The sequence below is a fragment of the Capra hircus genome, assembly GCF_001704415.2.
Source record: "Capra hircus breed San Clemente chromosome X unlocalized genomic scaffold, ASM170441v1, whole genome shotgun sequence".
Taxonomy (NCBI): domain Eukaryota; kingdom Metazoa; phylum Chordata; class Mammalia; order Artiodactyla; family Bovidae; genus Capra; species Capra hircus.
The window spans coordinates 19,189,356-19,210,637 of record NW_017189517.1 but is presented as its reverse complement, the minus strand read 5'-3'; the positions used below and the strand labels follow the sequence as shown (position 1 = coordinate 19,210,637).

Genomic DNA, 21,282 nt, shown 5'->3' with positions numbered 1-21,282 from the left:
TTCAGTTAGTCTTAATCCCAAACTTTCAGAGCATGACAGAACCTTAGAGTTTATCTAGTTCAAATGACCAATCTAAAGCTTGAATCTCTTATATGAAATTTATTCAACATGTAGTCATTGAACACCTCATATGTACTAGTCGCTCAAGCAGATACTTCTTGACTACATGTAGTAATTTGCAACTCTCAACAGCATGAAGTCACCAATTCTATCAGATAATGTTTGACTGGAGACATCTCTCTTGCATTTTACTAAAATCTGCTGTTTGGAATTTTCTTTCTTTATCTCATTTTAGTTATTGGGACATCATAAAACAACTATAGTATCTGTTCTGTAGGACAAGCCATCAGTATTTAAAATAACTCTCATGCTACCCTAGAGTAACATTTCTCTTCTCTCTGTCACAGTACTTCCCTTCTTTCCAGTTTCCCAAACGATTTGTTTCCAAGCCTCCTTCCCACCCTTGCTTGTTCTGCCCTAAATATGTTCCAGTGCTGTTCTTATCAAGCTTATCAGATTTAATGACCATATTTTGTAACATCCCCTTACTGAAATTAAACTCATAGATAATAGAGCCTCTTACACACATCTATTACAAAAATCTATATAATTCTTGAAATTTAATATAAATGAGAAATTCAATGAAATAAATTTATAGTAAATAAAATAATTTGCAATGTGTAAGTTACAACTAAGAACTTTTTTTTCATACAAAAAACACACCCACAAGTTTTCAGTTTTTCTGGGGGGCAGTAGCCACCCCCACAATACTGTGATAACATATTTTACCAGTGGGTCGAAAGTTCTTTAAAATAGGTGACTAATTTGAATATAGCCCTTCAGAGGTAATCTATCCTACTCATAAAGAGTAAAACTTGCTTTTTATATGTTCTGCACTTCTCTTATTACAGTCTAAAATCAGAGGACCTTTTTTATTCACTCTTTGGGTTTATTGTTAAATAAAATCCCAAGTCCTTTAACGTGGATTTCCAAGTGTGAAGCCATGTCACTTTCCTTTTATCCCTAAAAGTTTAAAATATAGAAAGACAGCACATGTTCCAGTTAAATGTAACCATGCTAGAATGTAGCCCCAATCTATTGATATCTTTGAATCATGTTTCTTATGCATCATATTTGTTCTGCTTCCCATTTTAATTTCATCTATAAATTTGATCAATATTCCTTTTATGTCCTTTTCAAAAAAAAAACAAAAGACTGGGAGAAAGAATCACTTAGGTAGCCTCTAGGAAATATACTGATAATATGTAGCATAGTTGAGACAACATGGCTATCTAAGAATGCTTACTCTAGAGTCACAGTGCCTGGGTGCCTAGTCACTTCAATCATGTCAGAATCTTTTTGATCCTGTGAATTCTAGTCTCCTAGACTCCTCTGTTCATGGGATTCTCCAGGCAAGAATACTAGAGTGGGTTGCCATTCCCTCCACCAAGGGATCTTCCTGACCCAGGAATGGAACTTGTGTCTCTTATGTCTCCTGCATTGGCAGGCAGGTTCTTTACCAATAGTGCCACCTGGGAAGCCCACAGTCACACTATTGGTTAAGAATCAAAGCTTTACTACCAAATTGGCTGTGCAAACTTGGAAAATTCTGTTCCTCAGTTTCCTCATCAGCAAAATGGGATTGAATACAGTATATCTATTGAGTTATTTTAAAGAACTAAGATAAACCCCTATGGGTCAAGTACTTGGTAAATGCTCAGTAAATGTTTTAATGTTTCAAGAACTCAAATCATGTACTTGTTGCCATGTTGAGTCACTAGCCCAGCCATTGTTTTGGTTGAACCAACTATTAAGAAATTTGGGGAAAATTTCCCCCCAGTATAGGAATTGTTTATTGCTATGGAAAAATTATCCGCAAACATAATAGCTTTAAAAAAATAAACATTTATCTCAGTTTGTGTAGATGAGAAAATCTGGGCACAGCTATATGTGAACTTCTGTGGCTCCGAGCATGTCATCAGGCTACAATCAAGATGTCAGCCTGGGCTGTGGACTTATCTGATAGCTCACTTGAGGGCAGAGTGGGGGAAATCCACTCCCACTCATGTGGCTGTAGGCAAACTGACACCAGCTCCCTTACCAAGTGAGTCTTTCCAAAAGGCAACACATAACATGGCAGCTGGCTTCTCCCTCAGAGTAAGTCAGTGAGAGATCAAGGGGGAAGATGGACATCTCAGTCTTTTGTATTGGGTTGGCCCAACAGTTCATTTGGGTTTTTCCATAAGATGTTACAGAAAAACCTGGATGAACATTTTTGGTCAGTCCAATAAATGACTCTAAGACATCCTATCATTTCTATCATATTAAGTTGGTTAGAATAAAGTCACTAGGCCAGTCCAGTGCCAAAGGAGGGGATTAAATAAGGGTACAGAAACTAGGAGGCAGAGCTCATTGGGGACCACCTTAGAGGCTATGTACACAACTGGCAAGATGCTGGCAGGGCAAGATATGAAGGCTAGGGATCACCCAGGTTGGGGTACCTCTCCAAATCACTCAGTGGCCAGGCAACAGGACTGGAGCATATTGATTTACCTTGTGCCACACTCAACACTTTTCTGGTACTGGGAAAGGTCCAGAAAACAATATTGTAATGGACACAGTGTGATGGAGGAAAGGAAACTGGCCTGGGTTGGAATCAGTCTTGCCTCTGTCACTTACTAGCTAATCACCAAACCGGGGTGTCTTTATCTGTACTACTGAAAGAATGCCCTCTGTTACACAGATTTGTTGTGAAGAATACAGACAATATATGCAAAACCTGTTGTACAACATAGGGAATAAAACACTGGAAGCTATAATAAATATCAGTTCAGTTCAGTCGCTCAGTCGTGTCCGACTCTTTGCGACCCCATGAATCGCAGCACGCCAGGCCTCCCTGTCCAACACCATCTCCCGGAGTTCACTCAGACTCACGTCCATCGAGTCCGTGATGCCATCCAGCCATCTCATCCTGGGTCGTCCCCTTCTCCTCCTGCCCCCAATTCCTCCTAGCATCAGAGTCTTTTCCAGTGAGTCAACTCTTCACATGAGGTGGCCAAAGTACTGGAGCTTCAGCTTTAGCATCATTCCTTCCAAAGAAATCCCAGGGCTGATCTCCTTCAGAATGGACTGGTTGGATCTCCTTGCAGTCCAAGGGACTCTCAAGAGTCTTCTCCAACACCAAAATTCAAAAGCATCAATTCATCGGCACTCAGCCTTCTTCACAGTCCAACTCTTACATCCACACATGACCACAGGAAAAACCATAGCCTTGACTAGACGGACCTTAGTCGGCAAAGAAATGTCTCTGCTTTTGAATATACTATCTAGGTTGGTCATAAATTTTCTTCCAAGCAGTAAGCGTCTTTTAATTTCATGGCTGCAATCACCATCTGAAGTGATTTTGGAGCCCAAAAAACTAAAGTCTGACCCTGTTTCCACTGTTTCCTCATCTATTTCCCGTGAAGTGATGGGACCGGATGCCATGATTGTCGTTTTCTGAATGTTGAGTTTTAAGCCAACTTTTTCGCTCTCCTCTTTCACTTTCATCAAGAGGCTTTTTAGCTCCTCTTCACTTTCTGCCATAAGGGTGGTGTCATCTGCATATCTGAGGTTATTGCTATTTCTCCCGGCAATCTTGATTCCAGCTTGTGTTTCTTCCAGTCCAGCGTTTCTCATGATGTACTCTGCATAGAAGTTAAATAAGCAGGGTGACAATATACAGCCTTGACATACTCCTTTTCCTATTTGGAAACAGTCTGTTGGTCCATGTCCAGTTCTTACTGTTGCTTCCTGACCTGCATACAGATTTCTCAAGAGGCAGGTCAGGTGGTCTGGTATTCCCATCTCTTTCAGAATTTTCCACAGTTTATTGTGATCCACACAGTCAAAGGCTTTGGCATAGTCAATAAAGCAGAAATGGATGTTTTTCTGAAACTCTCTTGCTTTTTCCATGATCCAGCGGATGTTGGCAATTTGATCTCTGGTTCCTCTGCCTTTTCTAAAACCAGCTTGAACATCAGGAAGTTCATGGTTCACGTATTGCTGAAGCCTGGCTTGGAGAATTTTGAGCATTACTTTACTAGCATGTGAGATGAGTGCAATTGTAAGGCAGTTTGAGCATTCTTTTGCATTGCCTTTCTTTGGAATTAGAATGAAAACTGACCTTTTCCAGTCCTGTGGCCACTGCTGAGTTTTCCAAATTTGCTGGCATATTGAATGCAGCACTTTCACAGCATCATCTTTCAGGATTTGAAACACCTCAACTGGAATTCCATCACCTCCACTAGCTTTGTTCGTAGTGATGCTTTCTAAGGCCCACTTGACTTCACATTCCAAGATGTCTGGCTCTAGATTAGTGATCACATCATCATGATTATCTGGGTCATGAAGATCTTTTTTGTATAGTTCTTCTGTGTATTCTTGCCCTGTCTTCTTAATATCTTCTGCTTCTGTTAGGTCCAGACCATTTTTGTCCTTTATCGAGCCCATCTTTGCATTAAATGTTCCCTTGCTATCTCTAATTTTCTTGAAGAGATCTCTAGTCTTTCCCATTCTGTTGTTTTCCTCTATTTCTTTGCATTGATCACTGAAGAAGGCTTTCTTGCTATTCTTTGGAACTCTGCATTCAGATGCTTATATCTTTCCTTTTCTCCTTTGCTTTTCACCTCTCTTCTTTTCACAGCTATTTGTAAGGCCTCCCCAGACAGCCATTTTACTTTTTTGCATTTCTTTTCCATGGGGATGGTCTTAATCCTTGTCTCCTGTACAATGTCACGAACCTCATTCCATAGTTCATCAGGGACTCTATCTATCAGACCTAGGCCCTTAAATCTATTTCTCACTTCCACTGTATAATCATAAGGGATTTGATTTAGGTCATACCTGAATGGTCTAGTGGTTTTCCCTACTTTCTTCAATTTGAGTCTGAATTTGGTAATAAGGAGTTCATGATCTGAGCCACAGTCAGCTCCTGGTCTTGTTTTGGTTGACTGTATAGAGCTTCTCCATCTTTGGCTGCAAAGAATATAATCAATCTGATTTCGGTGTTGACCATCTGGTGATGTCCATGTGTAGAGTCTTCTCTTGTGTTGTTGGAAGAGTGTGTTTGCTATGACCAGTGCATTTTCTTGGCAAAACCCTATTAGTCTTTGCCCTGCTTCATTCCGCATTCCAAGGCATATAGATATAATATATTTATGCTATATTATATATGTATTTAAATAGATGTAAATATGCATAAGGGCTTCCTTGGTAGCTCAGCATTAAATAATCCACCTGCCAATGCCGGAGATGTGGGCTTGATCCTTGAGTCAGGACGAAACCCCTGAGAAGGGCATGGCAACCCACTCCAGTATTCTTGCCTGGAGAATCCCCATGGACAGAGGAGCCTGGTGGGCTACAGTTCATGGGGGCGCAAAAGAGTTGGACATGACTAAGCAACTAAACAACAGCAAAATATATGTCAATAATAATTTTTAATGTAAAAAATATACGTGATGTACCCACATGTCCTGGCGAAGTTCCTGATACATAATAGTTACCCATGTAAGTGTTTGGTGAATGAGTTTTGTCTCCTCTCTTTCCATTCTGTCTTTTTGTCACACTATAATGACAATTTGTTGAAAGACTTTATGTCTCATTAATCTTTGCATTTCCTAATATTTAATGCCATCTAGCATATCATAGGCATGTGATAAAGCCTTGTTGAGTATTGTCCAAGGATATTTCCCATTTTTTCCATATTTTTTTCACAATCATATCTGTGATCATTTTAAATGCATGTTCCATAATAGGAAGACTCTTTAGTTAGAGAACATATTGTAAAGTAATTGTTTCTTCTGCACTTTATCCTAAAGAACAGTATGATATGATGTACCTGAAGGAAACTAGGATTGTGAGCCAAATCAGCAATCTGCATTCTTTCCTTATTTCCAGCTTTTTTTCTTTTTAAAATATTTTTACCATTTTCTCCCCTTCTATTCATTTCTTCCTGCCTGTTTCCTCTAAGCAGTCCTTCTTGTCTTTAATCTTATTATTTCTGATGACAAGTTAGTAACACTTTAATGCATATTTGTGTGTTTACATTTCAAGAGTTCCATTGGGAGAGGAATCTCTAATGGTGAGATTTAATATATTGTGGCACTTAAAAGGGGGGATGTGTAGAAATACTAGGGTTTCTTCTCTGTGCCTTAAATCTCAACATTCCCTACACTACATTAGTCTATGATAATTATAACTTAAAGTTTTCTAACTAACGGAGATTTTGTTGTTGTAGTTCAGAGTTCAGAGGTAATAATCCTTTTACACAGTTTATATGCATTATTTCCATATGATATAGTTTCAAGAATAAAATTTTTAAAAAAATCAAAATTAGGTCAAGAAAACATGGAAAGGTTGACATAGCTGCTACACGTTTGTCTCTGTGCTTCCTAGCAGCCAAGGGGAAAAACATTAAATGATTTTTACTGCATACTGAACACATATTGTGTGCCAGGAACTTTGCTAGCTGCGTTGACCTTATATCTATCTTCACTACAGCCATGGAAGGTAGGTGTTATAATCCTCATCTTGAGGGGAAAGTTTCTAAAGTTGGAACATTATCTTGCCCCGTGTCACAAAACTAAATCCTTAAGTGGAGCGAAGATTCAAATCCAAGGACTCTCTGACTTCATAGTCTGTTCTCTTATATAATTCTCATGGTCAGAAAGGAGGAAATATAATGAATCCATAGATAAAGACTTTTGTCATTATATTATAAAATTAATTTTCTGTGTGACATTGTATAAAGGGGACATTGAGCAATGTGATGAATGGTGCCCTTCATAACAGATTTACAGTAAATGGAGAAAGAATATCCATATAGCTGTTTGGCTATTTTTAATGACCTTTGATAACTGTCTAAAGCATAACATTAAAGTGCAGGTGAGTGAAACTGATTCAGCAAATACTAAGCTAATACGATCCTATGGTACAGTCTTCTGGTGGCCTAAGGTGATTAAAAAATAAAACTGAAAATACGTGAACCAGACTTTAGAATGCTATGATATTAGCAAGGGTTTTGATAGAGAGCAAACTCAATTGTTCATTCATTCAGCAGAAGATTATGGGCCATCTATACAGAAGGCACTGTGCTAGGTTCTGGGGAACCAAATATATTTTTTTAAAAATATTTCTATTTCAAAGGGTCTTGCACTTATTTTAGAATTAGGTGAGCCAGTGCCTGCAATGAAGTAAGTTAATTGCTATAATGGCAGTGTGTACATATTGTACAAAAAAAGATGCCCTTAGACCTATCTGGAAGAATCAATGAAATAATCACAGTGGAGGAGTTAATGTTTGACTAGAAGGTAGCAAAAGTTCTTCCCTTCCACACTGTGTTCAATTAGAGGTGATTGATCAAATCGCATGAAGTTTGGGGTTCTGATATACCAGTTAAAGATCTGAGGCCTCTAAAATTTCAGTTAGTATTATTCAACAAATATTGGCTGACTATTTCTGTGACATGCTCAACACTGGAGTTACAATAGTGAACACAACAGATACTGCCTCTGTCCTCCTGAATTTTTCATTTGATCTTTTGGTAGATACAGACATTAAACCAAGAGTCACAGGAGTATCAACAGTCATGCCATTTCACCTGTGGTAAATGACATGAAGTAAAGTTAAGGGGATTTCCATGTACAGAAGATCAGACCTAGTCTGGGTGGGTCAAGGAGAGTCTCTATAAGAAAGTGATAACATAAAATCTGAAGGATAAGAACTTAACAAGGTCAAGTACCTATGGGAGGTAAAGGTGGGAAGATCTACAGGTAGAAAACATTCCAGGCAGAGAGAACAGCATGCAAAAAAGGATCTGAGGCATGAAGTTATGTAATGTCACAGAGAAAATTAAGAAGGGCCAGTATGTCTTGAGCAGAAAAAGCAATGAAAAGGAGATAGTAATGTAGCTGGAGAACCTAAGAACATAAGATCATGCTGGGTCTCGTAGGCTGTGTTAGAGATTTTGGTCCTTATTTTAAGACAGTAGGAAAATATCAGTTTGTTTAAATCAGATCAGTGACAAGACTATATTTGAATTTTGAAAATATTACTTTGGCTGCAGTGTGGAGAGTTTAATGGAGGAGACCAGAAGCAGTTGCAGGAAAATCAGTTATAAGGCTATTCTAGGTGTCTGGTCAAGACCAAACAGTGGCTCAGGAAAGAGTGGCTGCTGTGGAAAGGGTGAAAAATGAATGGATTTGAAAACTGTTAGAAGATGGATGTTGGACCCAAAGATAGGGAGCACTGTGTGTCAAGGTCAATTCTTAGGACTCCAGTTTACTTGGCTGAATGGACAATGGTGCTATTCATTAAGATAGGAAATGATAAAAGAACAGGTATGTGGGAGTCAAAGTTAAGATCTTGAACTTACATGTGCTGAATTTGAAGTTCTGTTTTGATGTCTGAAATATCAAGTAGATAGTTGGCCATGTCAGTTTCAGACAAAGAAACTAAAGATTAATTTCTTCGTTGTGGACAAAGAAACTGAAGTGTGGTTGAAGCTAAGTGTAAGTGGGTATCTAAGTTAGGGAAAATAATAACTGGTATCTCTATCCAGTTAAGACACTACAGAACATGGAATAGAACTGTTTATCAATGAATTTCATAGGCTTCCTTTATGTATCTATCTGATATTACACCATGGTCTGTATACTTTTTTACAGTCACTTCTGTCCAATTTAACTACTATCATCAAGTGGGCAATGGTAGGCAATGTCCTCAAATGAAAGAGAAGGTCTACTTTTTGCACAGGAGTTCATATTTATTTTGACATCTATTAGCAATAGGAACTCCAATCTGGCTGGTTCATAGAATGAAACATTCCAAACTATTCCTTGATCATCTATTTCTTGTTTAGTCGCTAAGTCATGTCTGACTCTTTTGTGACCCCATGGACTATAGCCCACCACGCTCCTCTGTCCCTGGGATTTCCCAGGCAAGAATGCTGGAGCGGGTTGCCATTTCCTTCTGCAGGGGATCTTCCCAACCCAAGGATCAAATCTGTGTCGCTTGTCCCTTCTGCACTGGCAAGTGGGTTCTTTACCACTAAGCCACCATGGAAGTCCTGATCATCCACTGCTGCTGCTAAGTTGCTTCAGTCGTGTCCAACTCTGTGTGACCCCGGGAATGCAGCCTACCAGGCTCCTCCATCCACGGGATTTTCCAGGCAAGAGTACTGGAGTGGGGTGCCATTGCCTTCTCCTGTAACTGCATAATGATACACCAATTCAACTTACTGCTATGGGGGAAAAACACCATTTAATGAGACATGCAGCATACTATAAAGTTGTTTCTACAGTAAATTTTTCCCATATGAATGCTTATCTATAACCCTATAGATAACCCTAACCCTATAGATTGGACAGAATGTTTATCTATAGATTGGACAGATAATCGAGATTAATGAGCTGTGAAGTCGCTCAGTCCTCTCCGACTCTTTGCGACCCCATGGACTATAGCCTACCAGGCTCCTCTGTCTATGGGATTTTCCAGGTAAGAGTACTGGAGTGGGTTGCCATTTCCTTTTCCAGGGGAAATTCCCGACCCAGGGATCAAACCCAGGTCTCCCGCATTATAGGCAGACGCTTTACCGTCTGAGCCACCAGGGAAGCCCTGTTTCTACAATAAATTCTTCCCATATGAATACTTATCTATAACCCTATAGATAACCCTAACCCTATAGATTAGACAGAATGTTTATCTATAGATTGGACAGATAATCGAGATTAATGAGCTGTATGTGAGCAGACAAGCAGCTATCTCTGCAAATATTTTATCCCTGTGTGTACTAGTTTTTAGTAAGGGTGTTTAAGTGTGAATTGTATTGCAGTGCACACTCAAAAACTCCCATTTCTGAGATTTCCAAATTGTCTTTGTAACTTTAAATAAGGGAAAGGAGGGAAAGTCATTAGGGTTTAAGAGAAATGAAAAACTTCTAATCTTCCACACTCTTCTTAGTGTTCTTTATGTATTTAATCATCAAAACAACCCAAGGGCATAGGTGTTATTATCCTGTTTATAGATAATGGAAAAAGCCCAAAGAAAGTATACTAACTGACCCAGTTCTAAGATGAGAAAACCACATAAACAGAATTCAAACCATGCTATGTGGCTCTGAGGTCCACTTTCTTAAGCAATACACTAGTGTATGTGTGTGTGTGTGTGTGTGTGTGTGTGTGCTAGGTCACTTCAGTCACGTCCAACTTTGTGACCCTAGGGACTGTAGCCTACCAAGTTCCAATGTCCATGAAATTTTCCAGGCAAGAAAACTACACTGTTGAGCCTCCCATAAAACATACAAGCAGCTCTGAATCTACCCTCTCAATAAACAAAGCCCAAGCTTGGGCTCTGACGCATTCTTTCCGCTTAGAGGAGATAGAGAGGGAAAGGGCAAGGAAGAGGTCATGGAGTCAAAATTGCCTCTTTCCCTATAATTCTGTTTCTAGTAAATGAAATACTGTGATAAATCTTTCCTTTATTTCCCCATCTGACAGCATATGCCTTTAGTAGTGCCTTTGTCGGGGGAAACATAGCCTGCTGAGTCATCCCTACCAGATTCTGCTTCATGAGGTTTGGAGCAAGTCTCTCATCTGACTACAAACCAGGTTCACAGCTGCTTATCTTAGGAAACTTGACAAGGTCACAGCTTGAAATGCTATGGCTGTATTGTAATTAGAGATTAAGTGACAATTTATTCAATTTAATAATTCAAGAATATTTTTCCTTGTTTGTTATAAATAACAGGCTATCATTATCATGTATTATTTTAAAAACAAGTCTAATTAACTACATTTCTTTATTTTTTAGTGTCTTATACTTGTGGATAAAGATAATGGAAAGGTATACATGTAAATATAGACAAGATGTCAAAAATATTCTTGAGGATAAGCTTTGCTTTACATCTATAGACTATGTATCAGAAAGAATTATATAACCCCATTTCTGAAGACAGATACCTTTTTACCTGAAAGTGTGCTCCAATCTCTAAGGCCTCTGTTTCTAAGACCTATTTTTGCATGGAAGAATACATAAAAGAAAGTTTAAGAACACTTCTTCAAAAACACTTGTTACTAACCTAACAGTTTTATTATTACCCTGCCTTTCTTTTTCAGTGCCTTCATCCTGAGACAAATAATTTAACAATCAAGCTTCTGTTCATGATACCACAGTGCAATAACCAATTTTCTCCCTTAACTAATTTTAAATTGGTAATCTAACTTGCTTTTTAGCTAGACAGATCCTTTTCTTTATTCATAGATTAGAAAGGTGGACAGACACAGTTGATAAAATGATTCAGGATGCTGAAAAGCACCATATATAAATATAGAGAGATAAATAGATATAGATGACAATCCTACATAACTTGTTTGAATATATGTAATATATAGATCAATACAGATATCTATATTGACATTATATATATATATATATATATATATATATAAAACATCAAGCAAGTTGTGTGCCAATATTACAAATCAAATCCTTCACTTCCCCTGCTCAGGTAATTTGATTTTGAAATATCTTACTTGTAATATTTTTGATATTTAATTTTGTTTCTCTCCTTTGTTCTTTTAGTTTATCAATAGGACAAGCAAGTTTTACAAACCATTTAGTGTTTATCTGGAAGGATGTGATGAAGGGGAAGAAGTAGAAAACATCACCTGATCCCTTGAGGAGTTTACAATCTGATTAAGAAAATAACATTTAAATGGATTAAGTGATTAGAGAACAGGATGAGACAGTGCCCTGAAACCATTCATATAAGCCCCTAACCAATGGAGGGGAATCTGGTGTAGGGGAGATAGGTGAGGCCAATACAGATTTACTCAGAGATATGTTAGTAGCACAAAGAAATAATGAATGTACAAATAGATTAGTAAGGACTGACAAGATGTTGTCATACATACGGTGGTTCTCACAGGTAACAAAATATAATGGAGACCCTGATACTCAGAAGGCTATGCAGACATCTGAAATTTTATCTTCAGGCCTTTACACCTACTGCTTTAACAGTAAATGCACTTTAACAATAAATGTGTGTAAACTTATATATTACCAGACATTGGGTTTTCCAAAAAATGGAAGCAATCAAATGTAAATAAAAGTTCAATTTTGTAAGCCAAACAAAACTGTAAATCTCTCAACATAACTTGGCTCTGGTCTGGAAGCTTTACATCTTGAAGTGAAAAGCTCAAAGAAATCTGATAGTATAGACATAAATAAAATGTGTTTCATGTATTCTAAATGAAATTAACACAACTCATTTACAAATACAAAATAGCAATCTGTACATTGTCTAAAAACACATCACTATACACAAATATTGCATATTTATATTATCAAAAAAGTAGAGAGACATAATACTAGGACTATTTATATGGGTGTTATTTTTATCAAACAAAAGCCAAACAAATGAAGGCATATATTATTACATTTTATAAATATTATTTTAAAAGAATTTGTAAAAGAAACAGTGTTTCATTCTATTTTTGCCTTTAAATATCCTATGAAAAGCGTTATACATAATTTGCATTCAATATTTATTCATGCATTTTAGAAATTGTGGCTGTCTTTCAAAAGTGCACAAGATGCACTAACTGTAAAATTTCCATGATGGGGTAGTTGACATGGTTTTTAAAGGGATAGAAATAGAAAAATTGTATTTATAAAATAATGAGTAGTTGTTATTTACTCCAAGTAAAAGCCTTGGAGTCAGACAGGGATTCACAATCTGACTTTTCCATTTACAAGCTGTGTGACCATGAGGGAGTCATCATTACTCTTTCTGAGCCTCAGTTCTCTCATTTTAAATTATGGCTATAAAAATAGAACCTACCTCACAAAGTTATTGTGAGACCGAATGCACATAAAATATTTGAAGTGTTTAGCACAGCCCTCCAACCTGTGACACAAATACACTATCAATAAATGATAGCTGTTATAAAAATTATTTTTACAATTGAAATATATCTGTATTTATCTACATATATGTGTGTATACATATATATGTATATATATATATATATATATATTCCAAAATATTCAGCCTATTTTGTTCTACCACAACAGGAAAAAGCATGCCATGAAGTCTTATTGTATGTTCTACCACAACAGGAAAAAGCATGCCATGAAGTCTTATTGTATAATATCCATTTTTATGAGGTGGAATTAAAAAAAAAAGGAAAGCGTTATGGCATTATGGTAGGTTAAGTTAAAGGAATTTGCAATCAGTTATTCTCTAGTAATGTCAGTCCTAACTATGAAGTTGTCAGCACTCTTTTCATTGTCAGGTCTCTCCCTATCTACCATCCTCACCCACCTCCTGATATAGCATTAAACATGGAGAGGAATATGAGGGAGGAGTGGGCACTGTGACTTTCGAGTTGGACGGGAGTGGTGGGAAGGATCCACGGTCTATAATTAATTCACTGCTGCTGCTGCTGCTAAGTCGCTTCAGTCGTGTCCGACTCTGTGCGATCCCATAGATGGCAGCCCACCAGGCTCCCCAGTCCCTGGGATTCTCCAGGCAAGAACACTGGAGTGGGTTGCCATTTCCTTCTCCAATGCATGAAAGTGAAAAGTGAAAGTGAAGTCGCTCAGTCGTGTCTGACTCTTCGCGATCCCATGGACTGCAGCCCACCAGGCTTCTCCATCCATGGGATTTTCCAGGCAAAAGTACTGGAGTGGGGTGCCATCGCCTTCTCCTAGTTAATTCACTTCTCTTCCCCAAATGCACCCACTTCCCTTCCCCAAATGCACCCACTGAGCAAACACGGCTTTAGATAAGACTGGAGTGCGTGCAGAGTTGGTTTCGGCCACCAGCCACGTGTATTTCTGCGTAATTGAGCACATCTGGACATACTGCTAAACCCATGCTCTGAATTCCTGCTCTCCACCATTGTGTCTATGTGGTTTTATCCTTCTGGAAAGATCTTCATTATCTGTGCTTCTGGAAATCCTGTACATCCCTCAGGCCCTGCCCCAACTTCCCAACGGGCTTCTCGCACATGACAAGACTCCGCCTGGGATCCCCATCATGAAGCTTCAATCTCGACCACAAGACCCTAACCCCACCGGGCGGGAGGTGGAGCCTGGAGAATTACATTTGGAATGCACCCCTGAAAGATGCTGGTGCCTGAGCTCAGGGAACTCAATTTGAGAACCCTGGCGGGCGGGCGGGGGGGGGGGTGGGAGGGGGTTGCGGTGCGGGGAATCGGTTGAACATTTTTAACAGACTTCAGTACAGTGGTCAAACCAGAGGGGCCACAGACAGCCCTAATGGGGAGGGTCCTTGCCTCTGCCAAACACCACCATCCCTGGTCAAGTTCACTAAACTGCAACAAAGACGTTCCACAAATCGCACCAACTGCATATTTGTTTCAACAGATAACTTTCAGCGCTCCTTCTAGCCTCATACTTGACTGTACTTTAGCTTTCAGAACTATTTCAGTAAGGATTTTATGAAGGTTAGTTGGTTGTTGCTGTCCTGAGGGTCGTGAAACTCCCCAAGTAGGCGATCAGGGGCTTGGGCAGGCGTATTAGATGTGTCTGCTGGGAGACCGCTAGGGAATACCAGAGCACTGGTCCTGGGTGAGTCTCCCCCAGCGGCGGCTCCATCCACCCCTCCCTCCTGCCCCCTTCCGACCCCTCCCTCCTGCCCCTTTCCGACCTCTCCTTCCTGCCCCCTTCCGACCCCTCCCTGCCCGGCGCGTGCTACCCGGCACCTCTCGCCCGCCCCTCCCGCGGCCTCCGCCCCCTCGCCCTCGCCCCCAGCGTCGTCCTTGTCCCACACCGACTTCACTCCCGCAGCCCTCGCCGCTGGCCGCACTTCCCGCCCTCGCCTGGATCCACGTCGCCGCCGCCCTCGCTGCCGCGCGCCGCCCCGCGCTCCGCTCGCCCGGTCGCCTCTCCTCGCCGGGCCGCCCGCCCTCGCCTCCGCCTCCGCCTCCGCCGCGCCCCGGGCTCGGTCGGCTCCGCGCCCCTGGCCGCCTCGGCCCCCCGCCGACCCTACCGCTGCCACGGCCAACCCCGGAGCCACGCGCCGCCGCCGCGCCGCCTCCACCCGCCCGCCGCCCGGCATGGCCCCGCAGCAAACAGGTAGCAGGAAGCGGAAAGCGCCCGCGCTCCAGGAGGCCGCCGCGGGCTCGTCGTCTCAGGTCACCGCGGCGGTGGACGGGGACGGGCCGCTGCCGCTCAAGAAGCCCAAGCGGCCGGCGGCGCGGCGTTCGCTGGTGAACTACCTGAAGGGGCGCGAGGTGGGCGCCCGGGGCCGCGCCAGGCTCCCGGGCTTCGATGGCGAGCTGCGCGGCTTCGCGGTGCGGAAGCTCCCCGAGCTGCTGCAGGAGCGCGAGCTGTCCCTGGGCACCCTCAACAAGGTGTTCGCGTCACAGTGGCTCAACGTCAGGCAGGTGGTGTGCGGTACCAAGTGCAATACGCTCTTCGTGGTGGACGTGCAGTCGGGCCAGATAACGCGCATCCCCCTCATGCGGGATCGCGGGCCTCCTCCGGCCCGCGCCCAGCCGGGCTGCGGCATCCATGCCATCCAGCTGAATCCCTCCAAGACGCTGCTGGCCACAGGGGGTGAGAACCCCAACAGCCTTGCCATCTACCAGTTGCCAACGCTGGACCCCATGTGCCTGGGCGACCGCCACGGCCACAAGGACTGGATCTTCGCCATCGCCTGGATGAGCGACACGGTTGCCGTGAGCGGCTCCCGCGACGGCACCTTGGCGCTCTGGAAGATAGACCCCGACATATTCCAGGGCAGCATTGCCTGGCACAGCGACGCAGGGCTCCCCGTGTACGCCCACATCCGTCCTCGGGATGTGGAGAACATCCCCAGGGCCAGCACCAACCCCAGTAACCGCAAGGTGCGGGCCCTGGCCTTCAGCGCCAAGAACCAGGAGCTGGGAGCCGTGTCCCTGGACGGCTACTTCCACCTGTGGAAAGCCCGGAGCACCCTGTCCAGGCTGCTGTCCATCAGGCTGCCTTACTGCCGAGAGAACGTGTGCCTGACCTACTGCGATGAGTTGTCCCTGTACGCGGTGGGCTCCCAGTCCCATGTCTCTTTCCTGGATCCGCGGCAGCGCCAGCAGAACATTCGGCCACTGTGCTCCCGCGAGGGCGGCACGGGTGTGCGCTCCCTGAGCTTCTATGAGCACATCATCACCGTGGGCACCGGCCACGGCTCTCTGCTCTTCTATGACGTCCGCGCGCAGAAGTTCCTAGAGGAGAGGGCCTCGGTCAGCCTGTACTCCTCTCCGGGGCATGCAGGGAGGAAGCTCAAGCTGACCTGTGGCAGAGGCTGGCTCAACCATGATGACCTGTGGGTGAACTACTTCGGTGGCATCGGCGAGTTCCCCAATGCGCTCTACACCCACTGCTACAACTGGCCGGAGATGAAGCTCTTCGTTGCTGGCGGCCCTCTACCTTCAGGCCTCCATGGAAACTATGCAGGCCTCTGGAGCTAAGGATGGCCGCCCTGTCCTCAAAGTGCCCAGATTTACCTTCCAGTCCCCTCCCACTTTCCTCCTTCACTCTGTGTTTGTGCTTTTGACTCTGTGTGGCTTTTATCTTCCAGGGGAAAGGGGTCCAGTTTACCTCTGCTTAGTTTATTAGGCGAAGAGAGAGAAGGCAAAAGTGGTCTCTTGGGCAGTCAACACTTGGCTTTAAGATTTTTCTGCACCTCCTCCAACCACCATCTCTTGCCTCTCACACAGAATTTTGGCTGATCCTTAATTGTGTTCTCATTGAATGATTCACACGTGCTTTCTCTTGGCTCACACAGTCATGGTTCCTACTATAATTCACTACTTTAGTTTGATCAATGTTTCAATAGTAACTTCAGGTCTTTTACACATTTCAGATATATTGTGTTTCTGGGAAATGTGTGCTATAAAGTGTCTTTTGGGCTGATCCAAGGAACTACCCATCATATAACAGAGCAGGTTTATAGCCCTACTCCAATTAGAAAATGCATTTCAAGTTCTAGATTGTCACCATTTGGGGTATGTTTCATTTGGATGTTGGAAACTGTGTTTGTTGTTTGTATATTGTTGGTGTATAAAACACTTTAAAATATGTTCTCTTTTTTAAAAAATCTTATAATTACGTTCATCCTATTAATCACAATTTTGATTATTTAGTAAAAAATTTAAGCATCAGTACCCCCAGGCCCTCAGTCTTCTTGTCTAAATATGCTATATTATAGCCTGCTTACTTGGGTAGTATTTATGCTACAAATTTTAGAGCTAATCAGAACTGGCCTCTATGTGGCAGGACAATCAGGGAGGTACTTTTGGGGGTGAACGTTTCTTTACATTTTAGGTAACACTATCCAGGCAGCCATTTATAGAGAAAGGCTGACTGTTGTGTTCAATGTAGGTGTTGTTGACCATTTTTTATTGTATATGTGGATAAGCCTTTTATCTGGATTGAGTATGTGGTGCACTGCAGGAAAGAAAAATAAAGTACATTCAGCATTTTGGCAATTAAGTGCTATGCTAAAGTTTCTGAATGCTTAAACATATATTTTTTCTTAATTGCCCTTCTAGGAATATATTAAAGTCAAAATCTTCCAGAAGAAAAACAAGGTGAAATATCACCTATGCACATAGTACTCTGTATGTTTGGTTTTGAAAAGCAAACTTATGCTCTTATCATGGATTAAAAGATTCAGTGACATCTTGAATACCATCAGGTCAGTTGCTCAGTCACGTCCCACTCTTTGTGACCCCATGGACTGCAGCACGCCAGTCTTGAATACCTTATCTAAATATATTTGCTACCGGTTAGGGCAGTTAGGTGTCTTGTGTTTTTAAGATGATTTAACACACTGGTTTTCATTTACACGACCATGCATATTGTGCTCATAACCACCTACTCACATATACTATGTACTTGGGTATGTGTATATGTTACTTCCCATGTGAGGAAAAGGCATAAATACATGCCATTTTACATATGAAGATATTTTATATATTTTAAACTACATCTATCAAGACTTTCCACATTTTGTTTTAACTTAAGTAACACATGAACGTGAAAAAAGAATCATACTTTATAAAAGTGTATAGTGAAAATTTAGTCTCATACCCCAAGTTCCCTGATTTGCCTCTGGGTCAGAAAAGTACATCTCGTGTGTCTGTCCACTTAGATATAGTCTATATATATATATGTATATATATATGTGTGTGTGTGTGAAAGCATATATGTATATGCGTATGCAATTTTAATACAGATGATAGCATGTGTTTTACATATCCGTGCCTTTTATAACCAAACCTTAAAGATTTTCTCTCATACATATCTACCTAATTCATTTTAATTGTATAGTATTCCCTAAAATATGATTGGGACATATTTTATTTCTTCATAACATTTTTAATGAGCATTTATATTGGTTTTGATTTTGTTACTATGAACTGTTTTACAGTGATTACTTAGGTGCATACATCTTTATGCACATGTGAAAGTATATCTGCAGGATAAATTCCTAAAAGTGGAACTGCTGGGTCAATTTTATATTTAATAGCCATTGCCAATTTACCCTCCAAAAGGGTCCTACCAACTTAATCTCCCATAAGTAATGTATACACGCCTGATTCACCACACTCTTGCCAACAGTGTGTCATCAAATTCTTTACTCCTTGCCAATCAGATATCCACTTAATCTTGATCCTTTGTTTCTAAGCCACTGTGGCCAAGTTAATTGGATTTGTGGTCAGAGTACCAAGTAAGTTCTGAAATAAAGATCAAGAATATGAGGAAATGAGGGCAAACAATAAAAATACTGTCAAACCAAAGGCAGAGAACACCTGCAGTTCAGGTTCACATATCTGCAAATGGATTACATAAGACTACATTTCTTAAATGCTCAGCTGGACCTAGTAGGGTTTCCTGGTTTATTGTACCCTGACTTCACTTGGATTCAGTGCATCATATGTTACTGAAGAAAATTCAAGGAGATGATGAGAGTCTGCACCAGGATATTTGAGGTAAGTGTGGAGAGGGAAGGAGGTATTAGAAAAAATGAGGGGAAAATAAAGTGAACAAGCAGTATTTGGTATTTCACTTGAAGGGTGAATAAAACCAGAGAATTTAGGCGGGCTCTAAGACTCTGGGATTGAATGTCAGTGAATAGTGGCAACAGATGAATATAGAAAATGGAGCCGCAGAGGATATGTGTGGAGTGTGATTAACTCAACTGGGGACATGTGGAATTTGCAGTGCCTTTGTGGCACCTTGAGAACATACCCAGTAAAGAACTGGTTACATATTCCAGAATGAGATTTCTCACTGCTGGAAAGGTGAGTGATATGAAATGCTGGGAAACTCTCCCTTTTAGGGGCAAGTAGAATAGAAAAGCCTTTAAAAGGGGGAGGGGGAGGGCAGAATATAAAATAGAAGAGGCCTATTTTACCCACATGCAAGGATGTCATCAGCATGAGACAACACATATTTCTAATTATTTTATAATAATTTTTAGTATCCACCTCAGTCAAAAAGGGCAGTTTTTTCTCTCAGATATCATCCCTAAATATTTGCCCCAGGATCTCATATTGGTCCACTAATGAAGCTTTATCCTTGGTCAACTGCTGGTACCTTCTTGGAGAATGAAAAGTCAGACTTTGGTCACAAAGCAGGACTTCACAATGATTGCTGTACCACTTAACCTGCTGGTCTGAGATGTCTCCAGAACTCTCAACAGCCTGCTGGCACTGGCAGGCTGGCAGACATGCCAAAGCCCTGGCAGCCTCACAGAGGTGGAGTATCACCAGCTGCTAGTAGCCCGTGTTTGATTTCCTGCCTCAGTGCCACAGGTGCAGGGCTCTGCCACTTTTCCAAGGCTACCAAAGGACACGGGGTATCAGTGGAGGATGCTCATTTCCTCAGAATTACAATCACAAAAGCACACATACAGAGAATTTAGAGTGAAGAAGAAGAAACAACCACAGGCACAGATTTATTTATAAGGTGTGCATGCATGCTCAGTTGCTCAATCGTGTCCGACTCTTTGCCACCCCAAGGGCTGTAGCCAGGTAACTGTAAAATCTGAGTGAAGAAGCTACCAAAAGATACAAATAACTAAACTGTTTCCAAGAATAGATAAGAACAGACCATTAGCTCTAGAAAACTCTGAATGCTACTTTATTTACGTACTTGCCTTTCCTCTAAGAAAATCAAACATATAAACATATAATTATACACATGTAATAGGCATGCTAACCCTGATCTCACAAAGAAATTATTTCCCATTGTGAAGGAATATTTCATTTTGAGCCACTTTAGAACCCAAAGGGAAAAGTTTCCTTTTTTCTATAGGAGGGCAGCATAATATTGATTTAAAAACTTAACTAAAATTGTACAAAGTGAGAAAAGACTAGTTTTACATATATAGATAGATAAATGCAATGTGTTTTTCAAATACAGTGAATTTAACCCATCAGTGTATTTAAGGGAAACCATACCGTGCAAAGTGAAGCTAATTCTTTTTTTTTTTTTTTAACTTTACAATATTGTATTGGTTTTGCCATACATCATCATGAATCCTCCACAGGTGTACACGTGTTCCCCATCCTGAACCCCCCTCCCACCTCCCTCCCCGTACTATCCTTAGGTTTTTAATAAAACCCTACTACAATTCTGATAAAGTCCTTAATAAAGTATGAGGAAATATAGTCTTCATATGGAGAGTGTGTTCATGTGCTGTGTTTCAAACCTGAATCACAGTCCTCTTTAATGGTACAACATTGACTAGAATTAAATAGAACAATAAAATTCCTCACAGAAGAATTCCTATGAAAGTAAGGAACAAGACAAGGATTCTAAAAGTCACCACCAGTATTATAAAAATTCTAGATGTGGCAGTTTTCAAAGATAGGAAAATGAAAGAGAAATATTGGGAAAGAAAGAAGTTATAATTACTTGCAGATGATATGATTTTAAAAAAAATAGAAATCCAAAAGATCATTGATAGCAAGAGTGATTTTTGAAATGGCAAGCATGATTGGAGGACTGTCCATGGATATGCTTGACTAGTTAGATTGTTCTCCAAATGATGGAATATTAGCTGCTGCTGCTGCTAAGTTGCTTCAGTCATTTCCGACTCTGTGTGACCCCATAGACAGCAGCCCACCAGGCTTCCCCATCCCTGGGATTCTCCAGGCAAGAACACTGGAGTGGGTTGCCATTTCCTTCTCCAATGCACTAAAGTGAAAAGTGAAAGTGAAGTCACTC

General features: G+C 41.2%; 1 protein-coding gene across 1 annotated transcript; it reads left to right on the top strand.

Annotated features, from left to right (window-relative positions):
- Positions 1–15,092: 15,092 nt before the first annotated feature.
- LOC102186467 (DDB1- and CUL4-associated factor 12-like protein 2) lies at positions 15,093–17,234 on the top strand. Its single transcript, XM_005700398.3, has one exon. It carries the CDS (start codon positions 15,123–15,125, stop codon positions 16,512–16,514), a length of 1,392 nt encoding a protein of 463 aa, XP_005700455.2. The 5' UTR covers positions 15,093–15,122; the 3' UTR covers positions 16,515–17,234.
- Positions 17,235–21,282: the final 4,048 nt, after the last annotated feature.